This window comes from Eulemur rufifrons, chromosome 28, assembly GCF_041146395.1.
Source record: "Eulemur rufifrons isolate Redbay chromosome 28, OSU_ERuf_1, whole genome shotgun sequence".
NCBI classification, from domain to species: Eukaryota; Metazoa; Chordata; class Mammalia; order Primates; family Lemuridae; genus Eulemur; species Eulemur rufifrons.
This window is the reverse complement of record NC_091010.1, coordinates 48,514,435-48,542,330: the sequence shown is the minus strand read 5'-3', so window position 1 is coordinate 48,542,330 and position 27,896 is coordinate 48,514,435. Positions and strand designations below refer to the sequence as shown.

The window sequence follows — 27,896 nt, the reverse complement described above, 5'->3', positions numbered from 1 at the left end:
GACCGGTTTCCACAGACTCGGGTGGGGCGGTGGGGTGTCATGGGTTGGGGCAGGTGGTGTGGAGCTCAGGTAGTGATTCGAGACCCATTTCCTAATAGCCTATGGACTGGTACTGGGCTGTTGCCCAGGGGTTGGGGACTGCAGCATTAAACCATAACTCCCCATTCCCTCTCCCTCTAACCCTTTGTAACCGCTGTTTTACTCCCTGTGTCTATGAATTTGACTATTCTAGGTACCTTAGTGGAATCCTATAGTATTTGAACTTTTATAACTGGCTTATTTCCTTTAGCATAATGTATTCAAGTATTATGTATCAGAATTTTTAAGTCTTTTTAAGACTGAATGATATTCCTTTGTATGTAAATACCACATTTTGTTTATACATTCATCTGTCTATGGACATTTGGATTGTTTCCACCTTTTTGGATATTGTGAATAATGTTGCTATGAACATTGATGTACAAATATATATGTTGGAGTCCCTGCTTTTGTATATATATCCAGAAGGGGAATTGCTGAATCATAATGATAATTCTATGTTTAATATTTTGAGGAACTCCAGACTATTTCTCAAAGTGGCTGCACGGTTTTACATCCAGTTTCTCCACATGCTTACCTACATTTGTTGTTTTCTGTTTTGTTTTGGTTGTTTATAATAGCCATCCTAATGGGTGTGAAGTGGTATTCCATTGTGTTTTTTATTTGCATTTCCCTAATAATATGTTGAACATCTTTTTGTGTTTTATTGGCCATTTGTATATCTTCTTTGGAGAAATGTCTATTCAAGTCCTCTACCCATTTTTAAATTGGGTGGTTTGTTTTTTTGTTATTGAGTCTTAGGAATTCTTTATATATTCTGGATATTAATTCCTCATTAGATATGTGATTTGCAAATATTTTTCCCATTCTGTGGGTTGTCTTTTTACTCTGTTGATAGTGTCCTTTATTCATAAGATTTTTAAAATTTTAATGAAGTACAATTTGTCTATTTTTGTTATTGCCAAGAAATCCAAATGTCATGAAGCAAAATCCAATGTCAGGAAGCTTTTCCTCTGTTTCTTCTAAGAGTTAAGTTTTAGCTCTTATGTTTAGATCATTAATCCACTTTGAGTTAAATTTTATATATGGCATTTTGACCTGTTTTTGTGTTTGACATATCTTTATAAATATAGATTATGGGGAAGATACAACTTGCTTTTCCAAGAACTATGAAACTTCTCCCAGTTTATTCCCTATTGGGTTTGGCTTGTTTGTAGTACATCTTTTAAAATTGTCTTTCAGGGCCCTTGCCCACCCTCAATTGAGATTTAGCTCCTTTCTCTCTCCATATGGCTTGTTGATAAGCATCCATCCTACCTAATAAAATCATTTTGTATGCTCAGGCAAACTTGATCATCAAGAAATATGGATTCCCAAAAAAAATGAAGCTAAGGAGTCAGAGGATTTAGAATGCATAGCAGCCTAAGTGGTTTCTCACTTAAGGAACTTTGAGTCTACTTTGATTCCTTCCATTCCTAGGGCTACTTTTTCTCTGGTTCCAGTTGTCTTCATATCCTCTTGCTCTCTCCTTTTTTAATGGGGACCACAAGTAGTGCAACCTCAGTATATCAATCTCCCTTGTAAGCCTTCCTAAATTCTGGTCTTCAGCCCCTCCCTCACCAGTGGCCTGCACCCTGATTTTCATTCCCCTAGGAGGATAGTTGTCACACAACCTATATTTCATAGATAAATCCCAATGACCATTTTGTCTGTACTACATAAATGTGTATGGTAGCTGTTTAAGAAAAACTCTTGGCCCCAAGCTAAATCTTGGGTTTAGATGCTTTGAAGATACCCTGTCTTGATGAGGCAATGCTACCTTACGCTGAAATAGAAGAGCTTTCTGAGGAGATTCTTCTCCCTATCCTGTCCTACCCTAAACTCTTCTCTGTCTCCTCTATTCTCGCTTTTCAAATTAGGAAAAAGAATTTCTGTTATTATTGGCTACATCATGTTGTAGCCAATGCAGAGATGCATCCACATACAAGAGGTCTACCATGAAATTTCTTGGAATAATATTAATTCACAGGTGGTTCTTAAGGCGCAAGAATAAATAGGCTTTATAGAGTTAGTACACAACCTGAAATTGTGTATAAAATTATGCGTATGTCTGTTCTTTTTCCTTAAAGAGGGTCCATCTTTCCTAAGATTCTCGGCCAGTCTTTGACTCCCCCTCCAACATTTTAAGAATCACTAGCTTAGCTGCTTTGAATAGTGCTTCATACGTTTACTCCAAAGCCATCAGACCTTTAAAAATGTTCATTGAGGATCTTGAACTCCTCTTAGGCTATTCACTGTTTGTTTTGGTTTACAAATGCTATGACATACTGATTTATATCAGCTCCAACTTCCTTACAGTCAAGAGAAGGCTACATAGCAGACTTTTGCAGAAGATTTTCTAGAGCCCTGAATATCTAGAGTACAAAGTGGCAATTTAGGCAAAACCTTCTTTGAGCACCTGATTGCTTAAGCTTTCAGTTACATTCATGACCAGTTTTATGCCTTTGAAATAGCCTAGTGGAAAGCAAGTATATTATTGGCCCACTCTTGTTTTCTTCAACCTTCATTCAACTATCAGTATTTTAGCATTTTGTGCATGCTCTGTGCCTGAGATTGTGCTAGGCATTTGAGGGATACAAAAGGGCTTTGGCTCCCAAAGGACAGAGTAGTGCAAGAAATGGTTTAAGGCAACTTGTTATTGTCAGCCAACCAGTACTGGCAATAGGATCTGTTCCTATTTAAGAAAGATCGCTGCAGGAGATGAGAAAAATGGTCAGAAAAGGCCATACGGAGGAAAGAATTGAGTTTGGCCTTGAAAGAGGAAGGATAGGGATTGACTAAATTGGCTATATTGTAAAACGTACTCAAAACCAGGACCTGAAAAGGACAGAAAGAATGGAGAAGAGTTCCAGAGTTCCCGCAAGTCATGTCCTTGGGTCACAGAACACCCAGATGTTAGATGACTTAGAAATACAAGTCAATCATTAATTATAGCCTCCATAATCCCTAATGCACTGACTCTCATCCCTGTCCTAATTGTATTGCCTTTGATTCAGTTCACAAGCATAAAGACTTATGAGGAAAACCGAGCCTAATACTTCAGCTTCAGAGTTATTGGCCCTTGGTGTGCTAGTAAATGTTTAACCACCACCAGGGAGGGTAAGTGGTGGGAAGGGTGGCTGATTTATAATGTTCGGTGTGAATGCTCCCACCATGGCTACTAATATCAAGCCAGCTGGCTCTCACAATTCTTGAAATTTAACAATCAGCTCTCACAGGCCAAGCTTGTGTGAGCCAGCTCCAGCACTCCAGTGGTTGTTGAGGAAGACTGAGAGAAGTGGGCTGTAAAGCTGTGTGGCAGCATTTTCTGAGCAGCAGGTGAATGTGGTTCACTTTCCCCATGGGAGCCACCTATATAAACGTTTTCCCCAGGGAAGCTTTGTGTCTTAAATAGGGCAATTGAGGCCTCTGAGCAGCCCACTCTGAGGACCCCTGTAATGTTTTCTCATCTTAGAACAGGGCCCAAACCATCATGCAAGGCCGCCTTGACAGAGACATGTCCTGGAGAGCTGAGATTTAAGACTCTCACAATAGCCTTAACTCAGTTTCCTGTACTTAGCATCATGTTTTTTTGCAACAGCCTGTAGTCTTGCACTGCCTTTCTATAGCCACGAGTGGTGGTTGCTGTGGGAACTCAGCATTATTGAGTATGAGCACATCAAGCATTGGCCATCTGACTATGCCTTCTTTGTTGCCTTTGTTTAGATTCTGGCATTTCAGTTGACCTGTTTGGCAGAAAAAATGTTTGGTATGAGTCTTTTGTTTACTGGATTCACTACATCCAGAAAGACATAGAGTCAGAGGCAGAGAGGTTTTTCTACAAGCTGCTTATCCTCAGTAATCAACTCTATGTTATAAAGGGCATCTTGAGAAGGCCCACATAGGAGGGTAAGCTGAATGATTATGTGCTGCTAGAATGACCACTCTCTTACTTGGACCAGGAGGTAAGCTGTACTACCACAGGCCCTAGATAGAGGAGAAAGTATTTTGGATTTAAAATAGATGCAGATATAAGAACAGAAAGAAAAGAAAAAAGAAACTAAAGGAAAAAAAAATTTTTTTAAATAAGCAAAAAATAAAATAGATGCAAATAGATAAAAGGAAAGAAAGAAATAGTAGTTATTGAGCTGGGCATTTTTATTTGGGTTATTTACTTAATTCTTACATTAACTATTTGGGGTGGGTATAATTATCATTTTATAGATGAGGTCACTAAAGAGAATAAGTAATTTCTTCAGGGTCACACAGCTGTTAGTGGTAAAGCCATAATGTGAACCTAGGTCTGTCTGAGCTTTTTCAGTTTTATCAGGCTGGGGCATGTGTGACAACCTGAGTCTGTCAGATGTTCTGAAGGAAACAGTAAGCCAGAAATAGGAAGGTGGAGGAAGAACCAGGGAGAGTGAAGATAATAGGGCTTATTCCTGGGGGATGGGGAAAGGTCCTGGATTGGGAAGGGCTCATTCAATTGAGAACAAAAAGTACTAAAGAAGGGCCTGGAGAGTTTGACTGCCAGTTGGGTAGAAATGCATAAGTAGAGGATCCTAGCACAGTATGATAACTTTATAAATGAGAGAAGAGTCTCTTTATTCCAATCAAGTATCTTGGGAAGGTCACTGTAAGAAATAAAAGTTTTTCCTACACACCACAGGAACATGGTGCCTTTTTTTTTTTTTTTCCTCATGAGACAGGGTCTTGCTCTGTCACCCAGGCAATCATAGCTCTCTGCAGCTTCCAACTCCTGGGCTCAAGCAATCTTCCTGCCTCAGCCTTCAAGTAGCTAGGACTATAGGCATGTACCACCATGCCTAGCTATTTATTTTTATTTTTATTTTTTGTAGAAACAGGGCTTGCTGTGTTGCCCAGGCTGGTCTCAAACTCCTGGCCTCAAGCAGTCCTCCTGCCTCAACCTCCCAAGGTGCTGGGATTACAGGCCTGAGCCACTGCGCCCAGCCCATAGTGACTTTTAAAAAAATGTTTTTATTTGCTTATTTTAATAGATAATATATTTATATGGTTAAAATCTAAAAGGTAGCACACTGAATTTTAGTTGTTTTTAACGTAGTTCCATTTCACTAAAAAAAAAAAAAAATCTCAAAATTAATGTCCCACATTCAAGCTGGATGAATTGCAGAGGTAGGTCACTGGCAGACTGGTAGAGAAGAGCTCAGCTTGTTATTCATTTCTGTCGCTGTCAGCATTTTCTCCAATTAGGTATGAATTTTGAAATGACCATCATATAAACTTTTGGTCTTCGTCAGTCAAGCAGCTGTGAAGTTCATTGGTGGTACATAGGAGGAACAGTGTTGGAGATAGTAGGAATTCCAGTAGTTGTCTGCTTTTGAAGAGGTTATGAGAGACAGCAGTCCTTGCTTTCTTGGTTTAACCTAAGAAGGATCCTTTAATCCAGTTACTAGAGGAGAGTGTTCAGGTAGGACTTCCCTCTTCAGTTTGTTTTTTAGCCACCTCTTTTCTTCCAGTAGATCTTTGGGAAGTTTGTTTTATTTCCACTGCAACCTCTTCCTCAGAAAGTGGCTCAAAACTCTTTAAGGTATACTTGGAAGAACATGGTAACATCAGAGGCCAGAAGTATGGTTATGCAAACTTGTATCTCTGTTATAAACTGTGTTAATTAGAAATGTTTTTTTTTCCATCCAGTCTACTGACCAGAAAGAAAAAGAAAGAAAGAAATGTTTTTGCTAAGTACCATGACCACATTTTGACTTTTTTTAGTGATCCTGCTTAAATAATGTTGCAGTCTTAAAAATGACCCGCCCAGCTAGAAAGGAAGCTGTGCATAGCCCACAAATGGGATTTCTATTAAAAGATTGTGTTAAGGGAGGGATAGATACATGAGGCCTGGCAAGGAGGCAGAGACCCCATGTTGAATTACCAGTGAGTTAGGAGGAGATGTGATATGTTTCCAAGGAAAGAAACCTAGGGTGGAGAGGACAGAGATATCTGCCTCTTGGTTGGAGCTGGGCAGAGTGCCGTGCCTGCAACAAGCCACGGAGAAGGAGTAGTTCTGAGATGGTATTTGTGTATCATGTTTTCCCCCATTCCCATTCCCTTGACTACCTCTTAGTGTGATTGGATGCCTTGCTCGTGCAGGGTAAGGACCTGGGTATGTTGGATCTGTAATTAGTGCAAAGAAAAGCTTCACAAGAGGTGTCTAGGGCTTCAACCAAATAAAGTCAGGGAGGTGGCGGCAGCTGCCCAGGGAAATTAAAAAAGTCACTGTCACCACTCCTTTAACCAACTGATGGCCTCTCATTAATTGCCCATGGTGAGGTTCATTATGTGGTCCACCTTGCTGAAGGGCAGAGTCAGCCTGTCAGATCAATAAATCTCGGGGAAGTGGAGAGCCCTTTGGTAGCAGGCTTGAAAGGCATGGGTGGACTGGGAAAACTGGCCAGCTTAAATTGGTTCTGAATTTGGGCTTGGTCCTGAAATATAGGAGATGAAAATAGAAAGGGGGAAGAAAAAAAACTTCTGCGTGTTATGTGCAGGGTGGCTGTATGGAGGAAAGTTACCTTTTAAAAGGCAGATCACCTTCCTATAGCCTAAGAGATTTGTGTCCATGTTTTGGATCATTGTTTCCAAACAATTATTTTGGGTGATGGTGCCTTAGAGCAATAGTCAGGTTATCTTGGATAGAAAGTCAGTATAAGCACCCAGTGGAAGGAGGGATGCTCACTCAGTGGGGTCTGTGGTTTTGTTGCAGGTAGCTATTCTTGTTCCTGTCCTGTTGGCTTTTTTTGTTTGTTTTTTAGCCATTCTGGGCTATAAAAATATTCTTTAAAAAGGAAGCAGTTCTTACCTTCAAAGGAAGGTCTCAAGACCTGCTTTGGTCTATGAATTGTATGCTTTTGAGTCTCCTTAGTGCATTAAGACAGGGAATGGGTGCCCTGGCTTAATGTTCCCCAAATTTCTTCTCCTCTGTGCAAAAGTACAGAAGTTTCTGCTCTTGTCAACAGGGCTATAAAAATGCAAAATTCATACCTGCCCTTGAAGACTTCGTAGTAAGTATATCAAGATCACTACTTTATTGTTAGACCTTTGCCTGTGTACTGTCCCGTGGACCTCTCTCAGAGGATATATTTGGAGTGCTTGCAGCGCCTGACCCTCCACCTGACCCTTTATAAGCCAAAAAGGACAGATAAACCTTCCTGTTCTCCTTGAACCCCCAGTGAAATATTATCTCATTACAAATGCATAAATCGTTGGCTGATGACTCTTCTTCAGAGTGAGTTTCCACAAGGAGAGCCATGATCATCTAATGTATTTCATTGGTGCCTCAGTTTCATAAAAAAGCAAAAGGAGAACACTCATTAGGTATCCTTAGTAAAGGCAGGACCCTATAGGTCCCTGAGCTTGGCAAATGATTTTGTCAGAAAATCCAAGTAAGTATACCCACTAAAGCCCTCGTGGGTAGTCCCCAGCTGAAAATTATGCCAAACACTGTTGATTGCTACCTGGAGTCCACTTAATTTGTCAAGGAGGATTGTGAAGTTGTCCAAGGATGGACGGGAAGAGCACAATGAGAGGAATTGTTGGCATTGACATACTAAGAACTCCTAGCTTAGAGTTACTGCTATATCAGTCCGAATCATCTTTGCCCCAACCAAAATGGAACAGTAAGATCAAAAGGACATAAGTTTACTGCCCATGGCCACACATCTCTTTTAGACCAGTTATGATTTACTGGACTTGGTTTTTTTTTTTTTTTTTTTTGCTTTTTAAACTTTATTTTTTAAAGTTTAAAGCAAAACTGAGCAGAAGGTACAGAGATTTCTCATATATTCCCTGTGCCCACATACATATAGCCTCCCCAACTATCAAGAAGCAGGAGGCTTTTAAAACTTCTTATTCAAGAATGTTTTTATATTGCCAAAGATTCTCCAGGTATCATTTTGATCTATTTTGAAAAGAGTGCTAGCATTAGGTCATTAAATATGAAATTTCCAATTTCCAATCAGAAGTTTAGTTTATTATATCTCAAACAAGAAGCAGTACAATTAATCAAAGTATGAGCCTAAATTATTGACACATTTTGCCATCTTAATGGTAGCTTGTTTATGCCAGCAGCAAAGAAGCCTGGAGAGTGAGTGGCGATAAAACCACCAAAGGTGTTTTCCACAGTTTGTTGAGAATTGAATTTTTCCTTGCAATAAGCAGTCCAAAGCCTGGAAGAAGTGGTAGTCAGTTGGTACAAGGTTTGGTGAATATGGTGGATAACACAGAGTTTCCAAGTCCAGCTTCTGTAGTTTGAGTGTTTGTGAGACATGTAGTTGAATGTTGTCTTGCACAAGGATTGGCCTGTCTCTATTGACCAATCTTGGCTGCATCATTGCAAGCATCCTCATCATTTCATCCAGCTATTTACTATAGACATCCACTGTAATCCATTGACCAGGTTTCATGAAGCTGTAGTGGATAATACCAGTGCTGGACCACCAAACAGACACCATTAGATTTTTTTGAGGAATATTCAGTTTGGGACGGTGTTTTAGCACTTCGTTTTTATCCAGCCATTGTGCTGAATGCTTGTGATTGTCAAAAAGAATCCATTTTTCATTACATTTAACAATACGGTATAGAAATGGTTCGCCTTTATGTTGTGACAGCAAAGAAAGGCAAACATCAAGACGATTTCTCTTCTGACACTTGTTTAATTCATGCGGTACCCATCTATCCAGCTTCTTTACCTTGCCCATTTGTTTCAAATGGTCCATGTCAAACCTTGCTGCTGTTTCACTTGTAGGTTGAGATGGATTCTCTTGCACTACAGCTCAGTTCATCATTATCCACCTTGGTCTCAGGTCGCCCACATGGCTCATTTTCAAGATTAAAGTCACCAGCACAGAACTTCTCAAATCATTGACGTACTGTGCAATCATTAGCCACATCCTTCCCAACCACTTCATTAATATTTCAAGCTATCTGTGCTTCATTTGTTCCACGACAGAGCTCATTTTCGAAAATAACTTGAATTTTTGACTTATCCATGGTTTCATAAAAATTGCTCTTAAAAAAAATATGAAAGATAATCACAAACCAAACCATGTGTTTGAAAGAATGAGGATATGCCTTCACTATAAAAATAAAATAAGAGCATCAAAATGAAATGTCAGAGATACAGACTGTCAAACTTAGTACAGGAACTTAGTACAGTATTAGCCACTGTATCTGGCTAATTTTTCTATTTTAAATAGAGACGGGGGTCTTGCTCTTGCTCAGGCTGGTCTTGAACTGAGTTCAAGGATCCTCCCGCCTCGGCCTCCCAGAGTGCTAGGATTACAGGTGTGAGCCACCGTGTCCTGCCTTCTACTTGTTCTTGAGCCAGTTTTAGTAATTAGTGTCTTCAAGGAAGTTAGTCATTCATACAAGTTGTTGAATTTATTGGCATAAGTTGTTCATAATATTCTCCCTTTTCCTTGAAATGTCTATAGGATTTATAGTGATGTCCCCTCACATTCATGATATAGGTAATATATGCCTTTTTCCTTTTGTTCCTTATCAATCTGGCTAGAAGTTTATCAATTTGTATTAATCTTTTCAAAGAATCAGCTTTTAGTTTCATTGATTTTCTGTTGTTTTTCTATTTCATTGTTTTATATGGTTATCTTTATTATTTTCTTCTGATTTCTTCGGTTTAATGTGCTCTTCTTTTTCTGATTTCATAAGGTGGAAACTTAAGTCATTGATTTTAGATCTTTCTTTTTTTCTCATATAAAAATTCAGTGCTATAAATTTCCCCTATGTTAGCCACATCCCACAGGTTTTGATATGTTCTGTTTTTATTTTCATTCAGTTCAAAATATTTTCTCATTTCTCTGATAATATTTAGAAGTGTGTTGTTTCATTTCCATTATTTGGGGATTTTTTCCCAGATATATTTCTATTGTTAATTTCTTATTTAATTGCCTGTTTGTCAGAAAATATACTCTGTAATTACAGTCCCTTTAAATTTATTTATTTACTTATTTTTTGTTTTGTTTTGTTTTTTGAGACAGGATCTCACTGTGTTGCTCTGGCTAGAATGCAGTGGCATTATCATAACTCACTGCAAGCCTAAATTCCTGGACTCAAGCGTTTTCTTGCCTCAACCTCCCAAGTGGCTGAGACTACAGGCGTGCACCACCATGCCTGGCTAATTTTTCTATTTTTAGTAGAGACGGGGTTTCCCTCTTGTTCAGGCTGTGAGCCACAGTGCCCAGCCCTTTTAAATTTATTGAGATTTGTTTTATGGTCTGGCGTGTGGTCTATCTTATTGAACGTTCTGTATGCATTTGAAAAGAATGTGTTCTGCTGTTGAGTTTGCTTTAAATGCCTTTTAGAAGTCAAGTAGGTTGGTAGTATTTAAATCTTCTCTCTCTCTACTGATTTTCTGTCTACAATTGCACATTGAACAATGTGGGGGTTAGGGGTATCAAGCCCTCACACAGTTGAAAATTCACATATAACCTTTGATCCCCCAAAAACGTAAATACTAATAGCCTGCTGTTGACTAGAAGCCTTACCGATAACGTAAACAGTTGATTAACACATATTTCATGTATTATATGTATTATGTACTGTAGTCTTATAATAAAGCAAGCTAAAGGAAAGAAAATGTTAAGAAAACCATAAGGAAGAGAAAGTATATTTACTATTCATTAAGTGGAAGTGGGTCATCATAAAGGTCTTCATCCTCATTATCTTCATGTTGAGTAGACAGAAGAGGAGGAAGAGGGGCTGGTCTTGCAGTCTCAGGAGTGACAGAGGCAGAGGATGTGGAGGAGGTAGAAGGGGAAGCAGGACAGACAGGCATACTTGGCGTAAAGTTATGGAAATACATCATAATTTGTGTCTGACATTTTTGATTTTTCATTTCTCTAAAAATATTTCTATGTGGTACCAATCCTTCTTCCACCATTTGCTTTAGTTTCAGGACCTTTATCTTAGAAGGGTCCATGTTGTAAAAGAAGTCAAAAGCAGTCTTGAATAATTGGAACTTTTCTGTCAATTATCTAATATGAATTTATTTTCAGGCACTGCTGCTTCTATGTTATTCCCTTCATTATCTGACACTGGTTTGGAAGAACTCATCTCCATCAAGTCATCTTTTAATTCTTCTGGTGTGGTATCTCTTAGTTTTTGAATTTCTGCAGGATCCATATCTTGAAACTCTTTACCCTCCACCTTTTTTTTTTTTTTTTTTTTAGCGTATCAACAATCTTTTTCATGATTTCCTTGATCAGCTCTGTTGTAAATCCTGTGAAGTCATGCATAACATCTGGACATAGTTTTCTACAGCAGGAATTTATTGTTTTGGACTTGATGGCTTTTATGGCTTTTTCTATAACAATGATGGCATCTTTAATGGTATAATCCTTCTAAACTTTAACCATGATCTCTCCATTGGAGTTCTCTTCCTAGCATTGATAGTCCTTTCCATAGAGTACTACGTGTAATGAGCCTTACAGGTCCTTATGACTCCCTGGTTTAGAGGCTGAATTAGAGATATCGTGTTAACAGTGCAAGTAGAGCATTTTGATGCTGTTGGTGTTGAACGAGTGGGGTTCTGGGTGGCCAGGGGCATTGTCTAGTATGAAAAGAACATTTAAAAGGCAGTTTCTTACTGGCAAGGTACTTCCTGACTTCAGTGACAAAAAAATCAATGGAACCAATCCAGAAAAAGTGTTCTCATTGTCCAGGCCTTCTGGTATAACCAGAAGACCAGCAGTTGGTGTTTATCTTTTCCCTTCAAGGCTCAGGATTAGCAGCTTTATCGATAAGGGCAGTCCTGATCATAAACCCGACTGCATTTGCACAAAACAGTAGAATTAGTCTTTCCCTTCTTACCTTAAATCCTAGCACTCAGTTCTCTTCCTTACTAATAAATGTCCTTTGTGGCAATTTTTTTTTTTCCAGAATAGTGTACTTTCATCTGCATTAAAAACCTGTTCAGGCCAGTTGTCCTTTCTTCTCAATGATTTTCTTAATGGCATCTGGGAACTTGTCTGCTGCCTTTTGGTTGGCAGAAGCTGCTTCTGTTATCTTGATGTTTTTTTAAACCAAACTTCTTTCTAAAATTATCAAACCATCCTTTGCTGGTATTAAATTCTCCAGCTTTAGGCTGGGCACAGTGGCTCACACCTCGGCACTTTGGGAGGCCGAGGTGGGAAAATGGCTTCTGGCTAGGAGTTCCAGACCAGCCTGGGCAACATAGCAAAACCCTGTCTCTACAAAAAATTTTAAAAATTAGCCTGGCATGGTAATGCATACCTGTAGTCCTAGCTGCTTGGGAGGCTGAGGCAAGAGGATCACTTGAGAGCCCAGGAGTTGGAGGCTGCAGTGAGCTATGACTATGCCGCTACATTTCAGCTTGGGCCACAGAGCAAGACCCTGTCTTTAAAAAAACAAACAAATATTCTCCAGCTTTAGATCCTTCACCTTCCTTTTGCTTTAAGTTGTCATATAATGACTTCGCTTTTTCTTGAATCATATTAGAGTCTATAGATTTGCCTTTCCTATAGCAATCCTATACCACATAAAAGCTACACTTTCAGTCTGAGGTAAAAAGGTATTTTGCAAAAAGTGCAAGGTTTTTGCACATGCTGGTGTAGCTGCAGCAAAGCCTTCATGAATTTCCTTTTTTTTTTTTTTTTTAATAATGGTCCTTATGCTGGATTCATTTATCTTGGAATGTTGAGCAACTGCAGCTGCAGACCTCAGTCTATGGAAAATATCAAGCAATTCAACTTTTTCTTGAAATGTCATGACTTTTCTCTGCTTCTTGGGAGCACTTCTAGCATCATTAATGGCATTTCATATGGGTCCCATGGTGTTTATTCAAGGTTTATAGCATTGCATGAAACATAATGAAAACTATGTGAGAACTGTGTTTTTTACTGCGATGTGAAATTTACTGGAGAGACAAACTGCTCACGCTGAACTGATTAGTGTCACACAGCGTTTTGAGCACAGACTCGGCAGCACTTGAGTTCATTGTGATAGTAATGCTACAGAATTCGTAGGTGGCTACGAAATTATTACAGTAGTATAGTATGTACTACAGTTCATTTTATGTAGTTATGATTTAATATTGTCTTTTTGTGTTTGTTTATATCTCTCAACTGTGAATGGTGCCAAAGACAATACAAAAGTATGTGCATAAGTTTTGATAAATTTTAACTTTTTATAATAGATTTGTGTATATTTGATGGTAGTAAATAATAAAATAGATTAGTATCTACATATATTTCATGCATTCATGACATACCTAATTTTTCTTAATTCTTTCAATATTTCTAGGCTACACAGTTCATCTGCAAGTTTTTTCAAATTGCTGCAAATCTCCAAATTTTCTGATGTATTTACTGAAAAAAATCTACATATAAGTGGACCCACACAGTTCAAACCCATTTGTACAAGAGTCAATTATTTGTTCTATCAGTTATTTAGAGTAGTATCAAAACCTTTAACCATCATTGTAGATTTTTCTATTTCTTCTTTGTCAATTTTGCTTCATTAGTTTTGAAGCTCCTTTATTAGATGCATATATATAGAGGGTTACTATGTCTTTATGATGAATTGACCCTTTTATCATTATGAAATTTTATTCTTTATTTCTGATACCATTCCTTGTTTTGAATTCTCCTTTGCCAGATATTAATGTAGCAATTCAACTTTCTTTTAATTAGTTTTGAACAGCATATCTTTTTCCATCTTATGACTTCCAACCTGTGTCTTTGTATTTTAGGTAGATTTTATTTATTTATTTATTTTATTTCTTTTAGGCAACCCTAGTTGGGTCTTGATTTTGTATCCAGCCTGACAATCTCTGCCTTTAGATTGGAGTGTTACATTTAATTTATTTATCAATATAGCTGAATTAAAAATCTACCATCTTATTTTTTCCTATTTCTCTCATCTGTTCATTTTTTCTTTTTCTGTCCTCTTTTGGTTTTAGTGAGTCTTTTTTATGATTCCATTTAATATCCACTATTGACTTTTTAACTATCCTTCTTTTTTTTTTTTTTTTTTGAGACAGAGTCTTACTCCGTTGCCCAGGCTAGAGTGAGTGCCGTGGCGTCAGCCTAGCTCACAGCAACCTCAAACTCCTGAGCTCAAGCGATCCTCCTGTCTCAGCCTCCCGAGTAGCTGGGACTACAGGCATGCACCACCATGCCTGGCTAATTTTTTTTCTATATATATTTTTAGCTGTCCATATAATTTCTTTCTATTTTTAGTAGAGATGGGGTCTCGCTCTTGCTCAGGCTGGTCTCGAACTTCTGAGCTCAAACGATCCGCCCACCTCGGCCTCCCAGAGTGCTAGGATTACAGGCGTGAGCCACCGCGCCCGGCCACTAATTTCTTTCTATTCTTAGTAGAGATGGGGTCTCGCTCTTGCTCAGGCTGATCTCGAACTCCTGAGCTCAAACGATCCGCCCACCTCGGCCTCCCAGAGTGCTAGGATTACAGGCGTGAGCCACGCGCCCGGCCCTATCCTTCTTCATTTTCTTTTTTTAGTGGTTGCTGTAAGGATTACAATGTACATCTTTAACTTATCACAGTGTGCCTTCAGAAAAGGCTATATGACTTCACCTAACATGTAATAGACTTGTAATAATATATTTCCATTTCCCCCTTTCTGTCATTTATACTATTGTCATACATGTTTCTCCTAGGATTATTTTAAATTTCATAATATATTTTTATTATTTTTTGCTTTAAAGAATCAATTATCTTTTTCCTCATTTTTAAATGTATGTAAAAGTAATTTTTATTTACCCATGTATTTAACATCTCTAGGGCTCTTCGTCCTTATTTATAGATCCAGGTAACGTAACATTCCTTCTGCTAAAAGAATCTTTTAACATCTCTTGTAGTATAGGACTTTTGGCAACACATTCTCACAGATTGTTTGAAAAGGTCTTTATTTTACTTTTATTTCTGAAAGATGTTTTTGCTGGATATAGAATTCTTAGTTAACAGTATTTTTTTCAGTCAACACAAGTATCATTACATTGTCTTCTGGCTTACATAGTTTCTGACAAGAAGCGTGAATTCTTATCTTTGCACCTCTGTACATAATATGTCCTTTTTTTTTTTTTTTTTTTGAGACAGAGTCTCATTTTGTTGCCTGGACTAGAGTTCCGTGGTGTCAGCCTAGGTCACAGCAACCTCAAACTTCTGGGCTCAAGTGGTCCTCCTGCCTCAGCCTCCCGAGTAGCTGGGACTACAGGCATGCGCTACCATGCCTGTCTCATTTTTTCTATATATTTTTAGTTGTCCAGCTAATTTCTTTCTATTTTTAGTAGAGTCGGGGTCTCGCTCTTGCTCAGGCTGGTCCCGAAGTCCTGAGCTCAAACAATCCACCCGCCTCGGCCTCCCAGAGTGCTAGGATTACAGGTGTGAGCCACTGTGCCCAGCCACGTAATGTGTAGTTTTTTTCCTCTAGCTCTTCAGTCCCCAACCCGTGCCAGAGACCAGTACCAGTCTGTGGCCTGTTAGGAACCAAGGCCCCACAGCAGGAGGTGAGTGGCGGGATTCATCTGTATTTATAGCCGCTCGTCATCTCCCCCACCCCCCAGTCCATAGAAAAATTGTCTTCCATGGAACCAGTCCCTGGTACCAAAAGGTTGGAGACTGCTGCTCTAGCTGGTTTTAATACTGTTTCTTTAACACTGGTTTTCAGCAATTTTATCATGTTGTGCCTTATGTCTACCACTTTGTTCTTTATTGTATTAATGGTTTTTTTTTTTTTTTTTTTTTTTTTTTTAAATAATAGCTCTTTAAATGCCTTTGTTGCTAATTCCATCATCTCTCTCATTTCTGGGTCTGTTTCCATTGGTTGGTGTTTCTTTTGGTTATAGGTCACATTTTTCTGCTTCTTGACATGTCTGGTAATTTTTTTATTGGATACTGGTCATTGCAATCGTTATGTAATTAAGTGTTAGATTTTGTTGTTTTTCTTTAAACAGTGTTGGACTTTATTCAGAAAGTTGGGTAAATTATTTGTGGAGCAGCATGATCCTTTTGATACTTCTTTTTAACCTTCATTTGGGTAGGTTTAGAGTAGCCTTTACTCTAGGCCTAGTTTAGTGCCACTGCTAAGATGTAATCATTTCTGGTGTCTCTCTTTTTTTTTTTTCCTTTGAGCTCTTAAATGAACGATGTATAAAGGTGTCTCTTTTGAATGCCCTAGGTATTCAACAAGTACTCTCCATTCTTGTTCAAAATTCAAACATCTTCCAGTCCTGTGTAAGCTATGAGAATGTTAGCTTACAGATCCTCAGTCCTTTTTTTGTCTGACCTGGTTGAGTCAGACCTCACACATGCAGCCCTTATTATTCAGGAACAGATTCAGTGGGAACATTGTGCAAATTTCTGAAGGTCTTTCTCTGCCGATCTCCCTCCTCTCTGATATTCTGCGTCACAAATTCCAGCTACTTCTGCCTCCCCAAACTCCAGTATGTCTCCCTAGCCCAGCAAGGCCCTTCATGCTCACCTTGTTTGTTTTCCTTCTCTCAGGATTTTTGTCCTGCACTGCCTGGTTTTGTTTTGTTTTTTTTTTTTTTTTTTTTGAGACAGAGTCTCACTCTGTTGCCCGGGCTAGAGTACCGTGGCGTCAGCCTAGCTCACAGCAACCTCAAACTCCTGGGCTCAAGCAATCCTCCTGCCTCAGCCTCCCGAGCAGCTGGGACTACAGGCACGCGCCACCATGCCCGGCTAACTTTTTCTATATATTTTTAGTTTTCCGGTTAATTTCTTTCTATTTTTTTTTTTTTTAGTAGAGACGGGGGTCTCGCTTCTGCTCAGGCTGGTCTTGAACTCCTGACCTTGAGCTATCCTCCCACCTCGGCCTCCCAGAGTGCTAGGATTACAGGCATGAGCCACTGTGCCCGGCCCTGCACTGCCTATTATCCAGTGTCTGAAAAGAGTGATTTCTTTCCCAGTTCTCAGTTACTCTATCATGACTGCAAGTGGAAATCCTGAACCACTTTAAAACATTACAGTGTACCCTGAGTTACCCAGTTGAATTTCTTTTTAATTTCACACACTTTTCAGAGAACCTTGTCTTGCATGAAATGTGTATATATAGTCTCTTCCTGCTTCATTCTCTTTTTTCCTTCCTCTTTTTTCAGTTACTACAGAGGAAAGTCTTGAATGGATATTGGAAATGGTATATATATATATATATATATAGTGAGCATTTTTATATCCTTTTTAAGATAATTCACTAAAAGGTATCTATTCCCTTTTGCTATTTTTTCCTTCTATTCCTGAGCCTAGATCTCAGCCTTAACATTGATCATTTACAAAGTCTCAGCTCTCAACTCTCTCAAAACAGCAAGGAGAGTTTGAACGTGAAGCTTTTGGGTCTCTGATATTTTGTCCTTTTAACTATCTGCTTGGTCACTATGCCTCTGTTAGGTCCTGCCCATCTGAACATGGACCAGGTTTTGTCCTGTATAACAGAAGGGTAAGCAGGTAGCATCTGAAAGAAGCCAGTAGTCTTCTCTGGGTAGCCTTGGAGCTCACGAATCAAATTGTTTCTTCTCCTTGTCTTCTGAAATACAAATCTTTTCGTTGCTATATGCAAACAAGTGCTAAAAATAGCTCAGCAAGTCTTTGAACCTGGCTGCTCAAAGATCACCATGTGTGTCTGCTTAGGTTGTTTTGGACAGTTATCTAATGAGTACACTGCACATTTAAGCTGAATTTATGCAGTTGAAATTTGTCGCTAGATTGAACATACGTCAGAAGGGCATTTCAGAATGGATCAAACCTGATTTCTGATAAACTGCAACTATATATAGCTTGTATATTTTGAAAGTAAAATGACATTACTTCCTTACCCTTTACATCTTTTGTTCATCCTTTGTACAGGACTTATTTTTTCAGTGTCAGAGCTGAGCCTGAACAATCTGCCCTTCAGGTGATTGGTCCTGATGGAGCCTAAGCTGTCAGTGCCAGAGTCACAAACCTGTCCAAGCTAATGGTCCTTTCTGCAGCTGCTGTCTTGAAGGCCCTTCTATATTAGTGGAGAATTTTGTATTCAGAATTAGCTGCCACAGTAATGTAAAGTGGAAGAGATGGTAGATAAAAGAGACGAGCCCTTGGATTCCTTACTTTTCCCTGTCTTAGAAGGTGTGACATTATCCTAACCTAGCTGCCCATTCACTGATCAGCTATGCAGCTGACTCCAAATCACACTTAGTGCTACTGGCTCAACCCTGTTATATGTGCTTATGTCTGCAGCTGTGCCTTTCAATGGGGGTTTATCTTGATTCCCCAGTTTGCTTGTTAGCTCCATAAATGCAGGACTTGGCTCTGAGGGCTTTAGAAGCTTATCGCAGTGTTGAGAACAGTGCTGAGTATACTGTCAGGGTCTAACTGTAATCTTACCATGTGACCTTGATTAGAGATTCCTTTCTTTTTTGGTTGGGCCTGTGTTACTAAATTAGTCCACAAGCATGTTGGCTATTTTCTATTTATTAGGACTCTGTTAAGTATGTGAAAAATCCATAATGTCACACCAAGTCTCCTTCAGGGTGCTAAGCATCTGGCTATGACAAATTTCAGTGAAGAAATCAGTAGTAATAGCATGTTTGTTTCTCTAAGAGAGGGCCTGCCAATCTGCTTACACCTGATAATGCACAAAACCTAAAGCAGTATGTTTTTCTTCCATAGGAAATCTCTCATTGGGAAGCCTATAGAATTCAGATATCTTCCCAAAAGGTTACAGGAATGGGGGGAGTTTGCTTGTTTATGGCAGTGGTTGAAAGGGAAGCTATGGAAATAGGTCAGATTTCTCAATTTCAGGCCCTAAAAAAGTTATTCTAGAGCATGGGGATAGGTGGTTACAAAAAAAAGTTATTCCTAGGGTCATATCAAGGTGAAAAAAAATAATAGTTATTACTACAGTTAATAAGTACTTTCTGTATGGCAAGTGATACACTTGGCACTGTGTATACATTGCCTTATTTAGTCCTCAGAAAAAACTCTATATGATGAAATTATTATTATTCCCATTTTAAAGATGAGAAAACTGAGGCTCACCTAGCTCCACCCTGCTAGTAAGTGATGAAGATAGGATATGAGTCCAGGCGGGCTGACTCTTAAACACTATGCTATCTTGAATATTACTAGCTATTGGGTGAAACTCTTTTTCAGCACCCAGGTGCAACTAGACCCAACAGTGACCTGCCAGGGTCTTTACTTCGAGAACATCTTTGTAGTGCTTCTTGTTTAGCTTTAAATAGCCCTGAATTTGGAAGCATAAATATAGATTATGGGGGAAGAAGAATTGGCTTTTTGTTTCTCTTTCATCAGAATTCCTCTTCCAAGTTAACACCTGACGACCACTTAACTTAATTGTGAGAATGCTACTGAGAGGCTGTCCTTAGACTGGTGAAATTGCAAAGTTAGGGACAGACCTTTATTGCTTCTGGGAGAGAAGAGGGCTGGCTGTTCTGCATTGGAAGATACACAGCTAGTTCTGGGGAAGGTCTGGCTTTAGGAAAGTAAAGGAAAGGGTGGGAGGCTAGATTAAGTCCTTTCAGAGAAAATAAGTTTACAGAACATTTCAGCTCTGTAACAAATCCAGAGAAGGGAGTTAGGCAATGCCCTGAGTAGGTCATCCTTATTTTTATAGGAAAGGGTATCTTCCTTTGAGTTGAAGGAAGTTTACTAGGTATTGGAAGGAAAAAGGCTTCAGCTTTCCTGGCTGAGGGATGTATATTTGACTTGTCCCTCCACAGATGATGAGAGGGAAACCTCAGTCTGTCTTTTTCATAAAAACTGGCTACAGCTTCTTGGACCTTCCTCTCATCTTTAACAATCCATTTGCCAGTGATCATTACTGAAGTCCTGCTGTGTGCTAAGCACTATTTCTTTTAGGGATAGGGCATTATGCTAGGACCAGGAGGTCAGAGCTATGAACAGTTCGGAGAGGTGGCATGAGGCGTAAACCTAATTATTCAGATCTTCTTGATTCTGTGGGCGCCAGGATAGATGTGTCCCAAATCCTGAATGATTGTGAGGGATAAACTCCATTACCCAGCTTTCCATGGACCAAACTCATTATTTCTTCATCATCAGCTTATATTATAGAATAAACCACTGCCTGCTCAGTCGCTTCTAAATGATGGGAAAGAGAAGGAAGGGCAGTGTCCAGACTTATGCCTGGTGATGATCTTGTTTGTGGTTTCAGGGCTTGATCCCTCAAGCTGTCCTTCCTGCATGGTCTCTAATGAGTAAATACCTGAAGTAGAACAAATGGTTAGAGTCCAGTGGGACGGATAGATGGAGATTATCGTAAAAATCCAATAAAAAACCCTTATTCTTTTCCCTCCTAATTCCATTTTAACTCTGATATCTCTTTCATGCTACCCAGAGATTAATTTTTCTATGATTAGGGATTTGACAGGGTTAAAGCAGGACTGCATAGAAGTGGAACAGGATGATTACAGTCTCTTTGGGAGATTGGCCGTGAGGTATGAACCTTCATTGTAGATTTATTGAATCCTTTTAACACTTCTCCCCAGGCCTAAAGACCACAGGTTGGCTGAGGCCTAAAAAACCCAATTAAAGATGAAGGACTTTGAAATGAGTATTGAGCAATTAAAACAGCAGCCAAAATCAGATTTTGCTGATGAGTTTGGAATAGTCTATAAAGTTTTGGTGGTGGTTTATACCAACTATCAACAAAGTTGAGCAGGATCTTTCAGTTGCTGCTGGGGGAAATTGGCAAGCTCTGGAGCCCTGAGGAGGCTGATAGTCATTAATGCTCAAAATCAGGTCTTCACCAGGTTACTTTCCCAGCTCTTAGGAGGAGAGGGTTTGAATTCCTTGAATCTTTGGTCTCTGAAGACCAAGTTTAGCCTTATAAACCCAAGAACATGTCCCAAGTTAGACCAGTCTGCTAGTATAGGAAGAACAATAGATTGGGAGTCAGAAAATTCTGGTATCTAATCCTAGTTTTGTGGCTTTGTGCAATTTACAGTCTTTCTAGACATCTGTTTCTTCATCTATGAAATGAGGGCCATGAACTAGGTAGGTGATTTTAAAGGTTCCTTCTAGAAATTTTATTTATTTATTTTTTTTGGAGACAGAGTGAGCTCACTCTGTTGCCTGGGCTAGAGTGCCGTGGCGTCAGCCTAGCTCATAGCAACCTCAAACTCCTGGGCTCAAGCAATCCTCCTGCCTCAGCCTCCCGAGTAGCTGGGACTACAGGCGTGTGCCACCACACCTGGCTAATTTTTTCTATTATTTGTGGAGATGGGGTCTTGCTCAGGTTGGCCTCAAACTCCTGAGCTCAAGCAATCCTCCCACCTCAGCCTCCCAGAATGCTAGGATTACAGGTATGAGCCACTGTGCCCAGCCCAGAACTTTTAATTCTATTGTTCTGTCCCTGTGGTAACACTTTGGCAAAAAGAGGTATGGTTGCCTTACATGCTACTGTCCTCAGATGCTAGGGATAACTCTAGGCTCTCCTGGCTACCATTTAACCAGCTATTTCATCTTATTTGAATACATCAGATACTTTCTATTGCCATTTTTCCTCTTGTTTTCATCTCAATAGCCTTCATTCATTTGGTACCTTCTATTTGCTAGATTCTATCATATATATTTTTATATTTATTTTATATATCATTTCTAAACTTCATAATATTATAAGAAAATATTATTCTGGGCACAGTGGTGTATGCCTGTAATCCCAGCTACTCAGGAGGCTGAGATGGGAAGATTGCTTGAGCCTAGGAATTTGAGATCAGCCTTGGCAAAATAGTGAGACTCCCCTGCACACACACACACACACACACACACCACACACGCGCGCGTGCGCGCGCGCGCACACACACACACACAAATTAAAAAATAGGGGCCAGGCACGGTGGCTCATGCCTACAATCCTAGCACTCTAGGAGGCTGAGGCAGAAAAATCGCTTGAGGTTGGGAGTTCGAGACCAGCCTGAGCAAGAGTGAGACCCTATCTTTACTAAAAATAGAAAAAGTAGCTAGGTGTGGTGGTGCGTGCCCGTAGTCCCAGCTACTCAGGAGCCTGAGGCAGGAGAATTGCTTGAGCCCAGGAGTTTGAGGTTGCTGTGACCTAGGCTGACACCACAGCACTCTAGCCCAGGTGACAGAGTGAGACTCAGTCTCAAAAAAAAAAAAAAGAAGAAGAAGAAGAATGAAAAATAGGGACTGGGGCCGGGCGCGGTGGCTCACGCCTGTAATCCTAGCACTCTGGGAGGCCGAGGCGGGTGGATTGCTCAAGGTCAGGAGTTCGAGACCAGCCTGAGCGAGACCCCGTCTCTACTAAAAATAGAAAGACATTATATGGACACCTAAAAATCTATATAGAAAAAATTAGCCGGGCATAGTGGCGCATGCCTGTAGTCCCAGCTACTCGGGAGGCTGAGGCAGTAGGATCGCTTGAGCCCAGGAGTTTGAGGTTGCTGTGAGCTAAGCTGACGCCACGGCACTCACTCTAGCCTGGGCAACAAAGTGAGACTCTGTCTCAACAAAAAAAAAAAAAAAAATAGGGACTGGGCACAATGGCTCACACCTGTAATCCTAGCACTTTGGGAAGCCAAGGTGGGAGAATCACTTTAAGCCATGAGTTCAAGACCAGCCTGGGTAACATGGCAATATCCCATCTCTAAAATTAAAAAAAAAAAAAAAAAAAAATTAGCCAGGTGTGGTGGTGTGTGCCTGTAGTCCCAGCTACTTGGGAGGCTGAGGCAGGAGAATCACTTGAGCCCAGGATTTCAAGGTTGCAGTGAGCTATGATCACACCACTGTACTCCAGCCTAGGTGACAAAGTAAGACCCTGTCTCTAAAACAAAACAAAACAAAATAAAAACAAAACAAAAACCAAAGGCCCTGCTTTAAAAAAAAAATGGGGCACAGGCTACTGAGCAGTCTGTGGGGAATGCATATTTTACTAGGGTTTGTATGTGTCTGAAATCTTAGCAGCGATTTTGAACTAACCTCTTGTACTAGGATCTTATCTATTTCCTGTCATTGAAGACATCCTGATCTTGATGTGGCCTGATGTGGGTCACAACCTGTGTCAAGCAAGGCCAAGCCTCTGGGCTCAGGTTTTCTTTAGTATAACCTATATCCCCTTGCATTACCAAAGTTGTACTGGGCATTCTCTCACTTCTGGCTGATGCATTGCTGTTTACACTGATAACAGTGAGGTCATTATGGGAGGCTTGCTTTCACATTGAATGGGGACTATAATTTCCTCTTCACCAGAATCCCCCACGGACTAAATGAAGATGTGTGAGGCCCTAGCTCCTGGCTTATAGTTAGAACTATCTGGAGACAGCCAGAACTTCCAAATACCCCTTATCACCAGAAAGAGGCTTTAATTATAAAATTTGTAACATTATTGACTATTCATTATGTGCCAAGCATTGGACAATCATGTCATTGCATCCCCAAATCAGTCTTATGAGGTAGATAGTGTTATCTCCATTTTAAAGTATGAAAACTGGGGCTTAAAGAGATTAAGAAACTTGTATGAATTTATATAGCTAATTAGTGGTTGATCTGGGACTACAATTCAGCTTTCTGACCTCAGAGCCTATGTTCTTAATGCTGTCTTCTCAGGCTTTTTCCCTCCAGAGACCTCAGGGGCAGGTGTTTAGGTCTTTCCTACCCTTACCCAGTTTGTTTTTCCCTTGTCTGAATTGAGGCAAAGTGTTTTAAGGCAAAGAAGAGGGCATGGGATCTTTGAAACTGAGGCCATTTGTATATCCCCGGTCTTCCACTTGAGTCCAGAAGATGTTCCCTTGTGATGAAGAATCATTTATGCATGTAGGATCTTTGGGACAGTTTGAAATAGGTAGATACTTCCTGGACTGTGAAGGTAGTTATTCTTAAGTCCCAGGAGCTGTCCAGGTAGCTCTGTAGCCATTGGGATGACAGTGTTTCCATCAAATGTATGTTACTTTCAGGAACTTAAAACTTTTACTCTCGTATCATTTTAAGAAGGTGAGTTAAAGTTCTATTTTATAGACAGAAGGGCTGAGACTCAAAGAGGTTAGGTGAATTGTCTGAAGTTCTATAGAAAGAGTAGAACTCCCAATTCAGTTATCTTTTCATCAGGCCCTTGCCACGACCCAGGTTCCTGTCTACTGAGGGTCATAGGTAGGGGTGTAAGGATTCTTTACAGAGAGAGCGTGTGACTTGTAGGTGATTTACTGACTTTGATACTACCTTGAGCTACAGTGATGGACGTGATTCTAGGAATCCCACAAGCCCAACAGCTGATGAAAGAAAGCTTTTGCTTGGGCATAGACTGTTAACTGCTGATTTGGAAAGGGATTTCACTCTGGGAGGGGTCTTTGGAGTTGCAAGGAAGCCAGATACTGAGGCTGCAAATTATAGTAAAGCATAAGGCCATTAGGCGCACAGGGGCTCTGAGAGATTGCCCCTTGCCTAAGTGCTGCCTTTGCCATGTCCCAGGCCAGTGTTGAGGCTTAAATGGGACATGTTCCTAAAGTCTAAAGCTATAGAAAGCGAAGTCCCAGGCTAGGCCAAGTACCCCCTAGTGCTCTGAAGTCCAGGATGGACTGAGGCCTAGACTTGAATTTAGAATGTCTTCCCCTGCGAGTAAAAGGAAAGTGATGAGGGCAGGAGACAGCAGAGACTAGATGAACCAACAGACAACTTAGGGTAAAAGAGGAATAAAGGAAGTAAGCCCACAAAAAGCAGGGAAGGAGGAGGTGGCAATAGGCAGCGTCTGGACAAGAGGAGAGCTGAGATCATATATTCTCTAAGTCCAAACAAGCTTCTAGTTTCTTTCCAAGGAGGTAGTAGCTCAGGTGCCTTCTCTGCTTTTACCTCCCTGCAACAAACTGTACTAGGCTATACTGGCAAAAGCCAACTTTACTGGGAAAGGAAAGAAAATCCCTGTTCTAAGTAAGACCTTAGATCTTCCACTCTGCCTTGGCAAGAGGAGGAAGCCCAGGTAATCAAGCAAGGCAACCTTACTGGAGGCCTGAGGCTCTCAGAATGTAGTCAGAAGGTATAGCCATCTATTCACATGCTACACCTTTTTCTCAGAAACTGGCTTTAGCATGGTGTTTTTCTTTTGGCACCTGATACCCCTCAGGTAAGGCTGAGCCCAGGTTGCTAGGTCATAGGCATTACTGAGGCTACCCAGATTTCAGGGCTTAGGAAAACATATATTCCATTCTGCCTGGTTCCTAGGAGCTGGTTCCATCTTCAGGAATTTTGCCTTTTTCTGGGCTTGAGCCATTCACTTCTGAGCCAAGACCTTGGCTGTAGATATTCCAGCCACGAGTGTAGCCCATGTACATGAGAGGGCCAGATTACTTTGTGGGTAACTGCCATTGTTGGGTACCAGTCTTCCTGCCTACAGAGCTGATGAAAGAAATGAGAAGTAGAGGAACTAGCCTATACTACGGTCTGTGGGAAACAGCCAGGCAAAATGATCTTGTGAAGCTGGGTGTCCACATGGAAGAAAGCTGGGCCAGACCTTTGCCCTAGCTCTCCTTTCCCTCCAAACCCAAACTCAGCAACTCTCTCATAGAGTCATAAGCCTTTCCATGCTCTCCAGCCCTTCTCTCTCCTCCGGAATTCTTGGCAGGCACTGTTTGCTATCAAGTGAAGTTTGCCCTGGCTCAAATTTGGACTGGTGCAAGGAACAATCCAGAGTCACCTTTGCACCCCTCAGGAGTCTTTCCTGACCTGTCCTGAATCTGGCTTATTTCCTCCCCCCATCCCCTACTCTTACCACTTCTGTCAGAGCTAAGTGTCCCTCATCGCTCACTTATTTCCCCTCAAGCTCCCTACAGAGTAGGGAGTTCTCCATGATGTCATAGGCTTTCCTCCAGGGCAGATCAGCTTCACCAAGATTACCAGAGTGCACAGTCATTGTCTCTCCTGGTGTCTCCTTTTTCTCGGCTTACTTCTTCTGACTTGATGTAGTGCCTCTCCCCATGACTGTTCTTGTCTTTGATTCATGATCTTATAAGTTAAAGTCACGTCTGGCCTGGCTAGGATAGTCCTTTTTTTCTGTAACCACAGATATCCAGTGTTCCTAGAGTCAGCGGAAGTCTAGAGTCAGTCCTATCCCCATAGAAAATCAGAGAGGTATTATGGGAGGGAGACCCTTCATCAGAACAAAAGCTCTGGCTTAGTCTTGAAAGTGTCCCCTATACCCCAAGGCTGGGATGCCCGAAAGTTCAATCCGGGCACTGGATAGGAAGATCGAGTTGGCACTGAGAGATGAAAACAAGTGGCAGATGGTGCTGAGGAACATCCCAAGACTGAAGAAATGTGGTTCCCAGAAAGGGAGAAGGAAGGAGACATTGGCAAAGTCACAGCAACTATAACAGCCTGGTCAGAGAAAGCTTCAGGATAGGGCTGAGAGCACATTGATGGTATCAGGGATACTGGTGAGCTCAGACACTCACTGTTCCATCACCTCTTCTCATGCTTTTTTACCATATCCAGTAAACAGCCTTGGTGACCAAGCTGAACTGGTCAGGAAAGGCAGGAATAAAAGAGGTTAGACAGTGGTACCAAAAGCCTGAAGAATTACTCCCATAGTGAGCAAACGTCTTTGGGGGTGTCATCCCAGTCTGAACCCAACCCAATAGGGCAGCAGTGTGGGGCTAAGTGACCTGAGATTTGCATGGCCTAAGCCCTGCCTGGCCCTTGCCGTCCCCCAGGTACTGGAGGTGGTGCGAGCCAACTATGACACACTCACACTGAAGCTGCAGGATGGCCTAGACCAGTATGAGCGCTACTCAGAGCAGCACAAGGAAGCTGCCTTCTTCAAAGAGCTGGTGAGTGCCTCGCCCCTATCTCTACTTGTGTCTCTTGGGGGCCGATTCCCAGCCACTGGGTTCTACTGTGCTGGTGGGCTTCTAGGGAACAACTGCAGTTTGCCAAAGGCTGATAAAACAAGACTTGAGGGGTCTGCTGGGATTGGGTATGCATCTTCTCTCCCAAAGCAGTGCAGCTCAGGCAGTACGAGAAGATATTCCTGAGTTAGCATTGCCCACCTGTACTCTGCAGCCATGGAGACAGCCCTTGCCCAGCTCTAGCTGGGCATGGGGTTTGACACGTGTGCCCAATGGCAGCTCTGGCTTATTATTCCTTATCCTGTCCTCAGAGCAACTAATGAGAGTAATTGATTCATCTCCTCATGAAATTACCTCTTCCCAAATTCCTGCTACTGGTCTGAGTGCTTTTCCAGTCTAGTTCTCCAGTCTTCATTCCCTACGCTGACTCCCACGTTCCAATCACTGTGCCTCCTGCAGCCCTCACCCCTGGCCGCCTTGAGCCAGTGAGCATTTACTCTACCTCCTACTTCACCTACTAGTCAGCATCTCCACAGAACTAGCCTGTCCCTTTCCTGCTCTGTGCTTAGAGCTGCTCTCAGGAAAAGCTTAGCCTCCTGTATGCTTAGTTTATACAAACATCTGGCTGGGGAGAGAAACCAGGACACACAGGTCTCTGGTACCCACTTCCCATGTCCTCAGACCTCCCTCTGCTGGGGTAGAACTTGCATCAGTCCAGCTTTTATTTCCCCCATTTCAAATCCGTGGTGAAGGTACTGGATTTTGGATCGTTTGTGTTATGCTAAACACAGCCCAACTCTGACCTTGACGTGACATTCCCCAGGATCAGGGTAAGGAAGACATACTCTGGACTGAGTGAGTTTGGAACAGGGAAGCCGTTAGTGTAAAGAGACAGCAGAGGAGAGTATTTTTATGGGGTAATTGGTGAGTCTTAAGTTGATGTGGGGGAATTACTGG

The 27,896-nt window shown here is 41.0% G+C and overlaps 1 protein-coding gene across 3 annotated transcripts in view; it reads left to right on the top strand.

Annotated features, from left to right (window-relative positions):
• ARMH3 (armadillo like helical domain containing 3) overlaps positions 1 to 27,896 on the top strand; it is a 156,404-nt gene that overhangs the window by 125,623 nt on the left and 2,885 nt on the right. For 2 of the 3 annotated variants that reach the window (XM_069461159.1, XM_069461158.1), the window contains one exon: positions 26,805 to 26,921. In XM_069461159.1, the coding sequence (XP_069317260.1) occupies positions 26,805 to 26,921 (117 nt within the window). Of the gene's footprint in view, positions 1 to 26,804; positions 26,922 to 27,896 lie in introns of those variants that run through there. The other variant, XM_069461160.1, reaches the window with a different exon arrangement.